This window comes from Polyodon spathula, chromosome 6 (assembly GCF_017654505.1).
Source record: "Polyodon spathula isolate WHYD16114869_AA chromosome 6, ASM1765450v1, whole genome shotgun sequence".
In the NCBI taxonomy this organism is placed as follows: domain Eukaryota; kingdom Metazoa; phylum Chordata; class Actinopteri; order Acipenseriformes; family Polyodontidae; genus Polyodon; species Polyodon spathula.
This window is the reverse complement of record NC_054539.1, coordinates 31,757,934-31,763,933: the sequence shown is the minus strand read 5'-3', so window position 1 is coordinate 31,763,933 and position 6,000 is coordinate 31,757,934. Positions and strand designations below refer to the sequence as shown.

The following is a 6,000-nucleotide window of genomic DNA, read 5'->3' as shown; positions in this document are numbered from 1 at the left end:
GCAACCAGCCTACAATCTTGTTTACTGTATATATCAACACAGGATGACACATTTCACTGAGGGCATGGACTGCAAGACAGCTGGATATCGTCATCCTGTTTAGCCAAGGAATCCATTTTGCCAAGCATGAAACAGCACTTACTAGCCAAACACACAGGAATCAATCATCACTTTAGCTAGCTCAAGTCTAACAGGAATGAGCATACTCAAATAAAAAGCTGAAACTTTCTTCCACTGAATGTTTCAGCTTTAACCAAAAATACAAAAATAACCAGACTTCAGCTTCAACCAAAAATTACCAGACAAAGGGTATAAAAGGACCTTTTTATTTTATTGTGTCACATGTTCCCTTGTGTTGGTACAACTGCTTACGTAAGGTGTGTGTATTGTTTTACTTTTTTTTTTTTTTGGGTGTTTTTGTACATTTTTAGACTTTTAAAATGCAATCCCTGCCTCAAAATAGCTTCACATGTACCCGCATAGACTCAGAACTACATTTCTCATTTTCTCTTTTTTTTTATAGTGGTCAAAATGTAAAAAAATAAATAAAAAAAATTTAAACAATACACACACCTTACTTAAACAGTTGTAGCAACACATGAACATGTAACACAATAAAAAAATAAATAAAAAAAAGGTTCTTATATACCCTTGTGACAGAAATACAATTATTCTTGGTTGTAAATCTCCCTCCCAAACTGTGAGGGTGTTAAGCAGTGAGAACAGAGTTCATTGAACAGGCTGGCCTGACAGTTCTTTCCCAGGGTTCAAGGGAAGTCGGCCACCAGGAAGGGGGCGAGACTCCATTGCAATAACGCATTGACCCGGGATGGAAACGACATGGCAGCCACAGATTGGAGAGGCGGTTGCACTCGTTTGCCAAGGGGTCATGTGTGACCCCAGAAAAGGGGACAGAGAATCGTAATCTGTTCCTACGCTTTGGTTTGTGTGAATAAACTAAGAAGGACTGTGAGTATTTTGTTTGTCTTGTCTTGTGCATCAGTAGACGGTTAACACAGATCTGGAGCTGTCGCCAAGGGCCATCACTAAACCAGACAGCACTTCACCATTTTCTCAAATATAAACTTGTATCACCCACCACGAGCACTACTGCATGCACCCAGGACTGGTGACCGTGCTTGTATTATTGTGGGATGGATATTGTTTATTATTTGGGAATATATATTGTCTTTTCTTGAGTTATTTACCCCGTGCTGTACACATTGGTGTGTATTGCCGGGGAATTATTGTTTGGTCGCCAGACCTAAAAACGACAATAAAAACATTTCCAAACCAGATTACAATTATCTCTGTACTATTTTTCCACTCAGGCACTTTGTCACAACCTTTTAAAGAAAAAATAGCCTAGATAAACAAAGGGAGTGTAGCTAGATTGCCTGAGCAGCACAATGCCAATGGCTATTTCAGTTTAGTTTTATTGCAGCTAGCACCTTTGAAATGGGAAACACAAAACAAGACACACAAAGTACATGCCTCACAAGTCCTTAATAAGTCCCTTCTTTCATATATTTATTTTTTTAACATGGGTACAATAAAACATGCACATATAAAATGTCCAGGGGTCAGAAAATCCAGACATATAGCCTTTTTCAAAATGTAAGGGAGTGTTCAGAATGCATCTTCAACCTCCTCAGTCAACCTCATTCAACTCTATAAAATGGGGAAGGGCACTCTCAGATCATTAAAGTGAATTCAGGCCATGGGATCTCCATCACATTCCAACAGTCTGGTAAGAGTAGTTGATCGTAAAACGCTATAAATTTACAATTTAATTCAAGTCCATGTAAGTATTTTAAAATAATCAAAATACATACATATTTAAAAATAAATAAAGATTTAAAATGGAGGCAATCGCTGCAGACCTTACCTTGAATGCTGAGCATTTGCCCCAGTTTCAGAGCAGCACCACGGACTTTGCACAGGGTTCTGACAATCCGCTCTACATTTGCTTCAGATAGGAAAGGACTGGAGTCCAAAACTGCCTTCTTATGCCCTGAATAGTAAAACAATGACATTACAATTTTAAAAGACACAGTGTTACTGCTCTCATACCAAATACTGTATAAGCAAAAAAGACATAGCGGAAAAGAAAGGGAAGTAAATGATGGGGAAGCTTATAAATTGTAATCATTTAATAAATGTTATATACACTTTGACATTTTCCTCATTGGATTACAGTTTGCTTTCAAATTAGCACATTTGTCATTTATGTGGTGAACACAGGATTAGCTTAGAGTTAGTAGCGGGGTTCCAAAAAAAATAGCGTTACACGGTCCCATGTGTTGCTACAACTGTTTAAATAACGTACCTGGAATTTTTCTTTTCATTGTTAACATCCTGACAACTTTTTACACTTATAACTCTAAAGTCTGGCTCAAAGCTCTTTTCAAAATGTCCGCTCTAGTGCACTGGTGTTTGAGATCTGTCCTCTAAATCACTGCAGCAGGAAACGACAAAACCCCCCCCCCCCCCCCCCCCCCACAAAAAAAAAAAAAAAAAAAAACAACATGTGCTCTGGTTTTTCTGTTCAGTACCAAATCATGGATCATTATTGCTGTGTTACCTGTTTGACCTTTGACCTGTTTGCTGTGCTTGTCCTTATCAGGGCACTTGAGCAGACATTTTAAAAAGAGCTTTGAAACAAACATTCAAGTTAGAAGTGTAAAAACAGGTACTTGCAATGCTATATTTGTTTTCCATCTCACCACTTGCTCTAAGAGAATGGCACTAATCATAACCACAGTGTTACTACCACAAGAATAATCAATTTTTAAAATTTTTGGGATTACATAACATTTTAACAAACAGACATTGTAACAGTGAAATAAGGTACACTGAAAAAAACAAGTTTTGAACAGTCTAGTTAAAATTCATGCAGAACTATGATATCAAAAAATATTTCACACCATGTTTCATATTTCACACCACGTTTCATTAAATCTTTATACAGACATGGTGCAATCATACACAATAACCCATGATGATGGTTAAACAGGGACGTTTTTCATAAGACCATGACTAACCATAAACGATGTGTAGGTTTGAAAGTTATTTTCACATAACAGTTGTGCTACGTGTTAGAAGACTGCGGGGTCTATTTTTAACATGTTGATGTAGAACCAGCACTTGAATTAATCAATCAACTGCCTTGTGCAACCGTTAAGAGACTGACCCTGTAACTATACTAGTACAATGTACTATTACAGTCATTGCTGCTATGAAATCTTGCTACAAGTAAACACAAAGAAAGGACAAAGAATTATCCTACAGATCTAATGTTCTGAAGAGACTTTTCTAGAGATCAAGAGGGTGAAATTGTATTTATATAACCAAACGTGACTTCAAAATACAATCGTTAAAGCTACAGTGGGCTCCGCAGAAAACCTCCCCGGTACCATGGTAAACTTGCAGTAACCCAAGTCACGCCTCAGTATACCGCGGTACTGTATGGTGCAGGTTGAAGTGTAAATCCAATACTTCCTTTTCCAGCAGAGTGCACCAGAGAGCTTTTAGGAATGTAATGAGCTGTATATTGTTGTTCCTGAAGATGATTTATTTCCTCTCTCTGTAGAGATATTATGTATTAACAGAAGTACTGCATTTATAATGTATTTGTTAACAATTAAACTACTAATACTACAAAACAAAAAAAGTATATATTAAAAACAAAAGGCTCTCCCCATACAAAAGCAATTTATATATAAATGTTGTTAATGGGTTTTTTAGGTGTTAAAATTCCTATGTAAAAAAGGATAAAAAGATAAATGTTATCTATTTGAAAAACATTTTTCTTTCAGTCAGCAATTGGTGCAGTGTGATAACAACCCTAAATGTTACCGTACTTGACACCAAGGGGGTCAGATTTAAATTAGCCATGCTGACTGCCCATATTCTCATGCTGTTAACCGTGAAAGTCCCCAAAATACTGTTTACATGAGCAGTGAAGAGTTGCACGAAAGAATCCACGTGTCATCGTGTTTGACGTAAATGGTTATTAAAAGCTCTCATTTGCTGAGGATAGTACATGTTTTTTTAATACTATGTTTTAGTATTGTCGCCCACACTGCTTTTCACACATCAGCTCTATGTGTGTGTGTGTGTGGGGGGGGGTGGACACTGCTGAAGCATACTGAAGTGAACCATAGCATTTTTCCCCAAATTACTACAGCCTGCTGTATCCTGCACAATCTGTGCCAGGACCGTAAGGAGGTGCTCAGGCAAGCAGAGGAACAACTAAGCCTCCAACAAGAATTGCACAACCGTGATATGAAGAGGGTCCTGCTATTAGAGATGCACTGCTATCTTTATTTTGTATCACATTTGTATTACATTAGCTTATTTTGCATCTCTTTATACCAAATATAGGATCCTCATTTGCGTTGCACTTGTATGACTGCTGCTGTTAAATACAGAGTCTGAATATTGAGTAGTACTGTTGATTCCACACCACATTTTATTTTGCGAGTGGGTTAAACAATGTTCGTGTTGTGCATTGTATCAGGCTGCCTCATCATATCCTCTTCCCTTATGGATATTAACAACAGAGCCGAAACTGGGTTAGGTCAGGTATTTTAGCTGCCCCTGAGTGAAAGTGTTTTGAGCAAAAAATCTTTGTTAAATTGACATTCTTGCTATCGCGAAGCAGATTTTCAATAGTCTACTGCAAAGAAGAGTTCTGAACAGGGCTTATAATATGGGTAACTGCACAAATAAAAAAAATAAAATAAAAAAAATGTAACACACTAAATAGAAAATATAGCAGACAGATTAAATATGCTCCCGCCCCCCTTAACTGTTGTATTGAAACGCTGCATCTGAGCAATTAAGCAACAGTGTTCATTTAGCAAATGTTTAAAACTTACTTTACATATTAATTTGTTTTAATTTAGGGGCAACTTTAAAAACCTATCCTGACAAAGTGTCTGCTCCTGCTACGGTTTGCAGCAGCAGGGAGTCTGACATCTGCAAGTAATAGCATGAATATGTCTAGTTAACAAATCATATTTGGTCGGTGGTTACAACTTCATTATGTTAGTGGAATACAAACTACGTATCTTCCTTCTGTAGAAGCCCTTTTTTATTCCTTCTCCATCCTGTGTGTACTGCACTGAAGCAAAACAAACAAACAAAAAACATACACACATAACATTTACAAAAAAAAATCTCCAAAGCAGTTAACGTTCTTGTTTACTATTCAAATGACAACAAAGTTTAATCAGCCTATCAGTGCATCTTAACTGCTCTTCTGTGACCTGTAATGTGCAGCTGGGGGTGGGACAAAGTTGGTGCTGCATTTAGGTTGCTAAAATCTAGTTTTCAGCATTGGAGGTAAAATACTAGAAATGGATGACAAAAAAAGCAAAGTATATTTTGGCTGATGATTGTTTCAATATATTTTCCAAAGCAACTGTACATGCAGATTTACGTAATTCTTTTGTATATCTTATTGTGTCTGGAGAAAATCCTATCGATCACTATTTAGCTTCAGAATCGCACATTAAACAAAAGGATACTACAGAGGCTGCTGAATAGAATGTAAAATAAACAGCTTTCAGAAACCAAACTTGAAAGTCAGACCAGACAAAAAGTATTCCTGTCTGCAAGTTAAATCAGTACTAAAACGATCTAGCACAGCCACATCGCTTCAACCTGCTGCTTATTTTTTCGCAGTTTTAGACCCGAATAGCCACGTTTTCTTTGTTTTGACTCAGTACTAATAAAATACTTTATTGGATGGGACAAATAACATGAAAACAAACGTGCTGCTTACATTGCCTTTATTAAAGTATGCCAGATGCCCTTGGGTAACTGAGTTTTGGGGCGGTTTCTAATCTATTTCCCCATCTGTAACTTGGCAAAGCTTTGCCTTAACTTCCAACCAATTCAGTGGATGCAGAACGTGCAGCAGTCTCAATGTATAGGCAAGTCAACTGTAGGGGGATGCTGCCTTTAACAAATGACAGCACTGCTTTAGTATGG

General features: G+C 37.3%; 1 protein-coding gene across 1 annotated transcript in view; it reads right to left on the bottom strand.

Annotated features, from left to right (window-relative positions):
- coq8aa (coenzyme Q8A, genome duplicate a) overlaps positions 1–6,000 on the bottom strand; it is an 87,115-nt gene that overhangs the window by 39,400 nt on the left and 41,715 nt on the right. Inside the window, exon 6 of the mRNA XM_041252743.1 lies at positions 1,889–2,014. Within this exon, the coding sequence (XP_041108677.1) occupies positions 1,889–2,014 (126 nt within the window). The remainder of the gene's footprint in view (positions 1–1,888; positions 2,015–6,000) is intronic.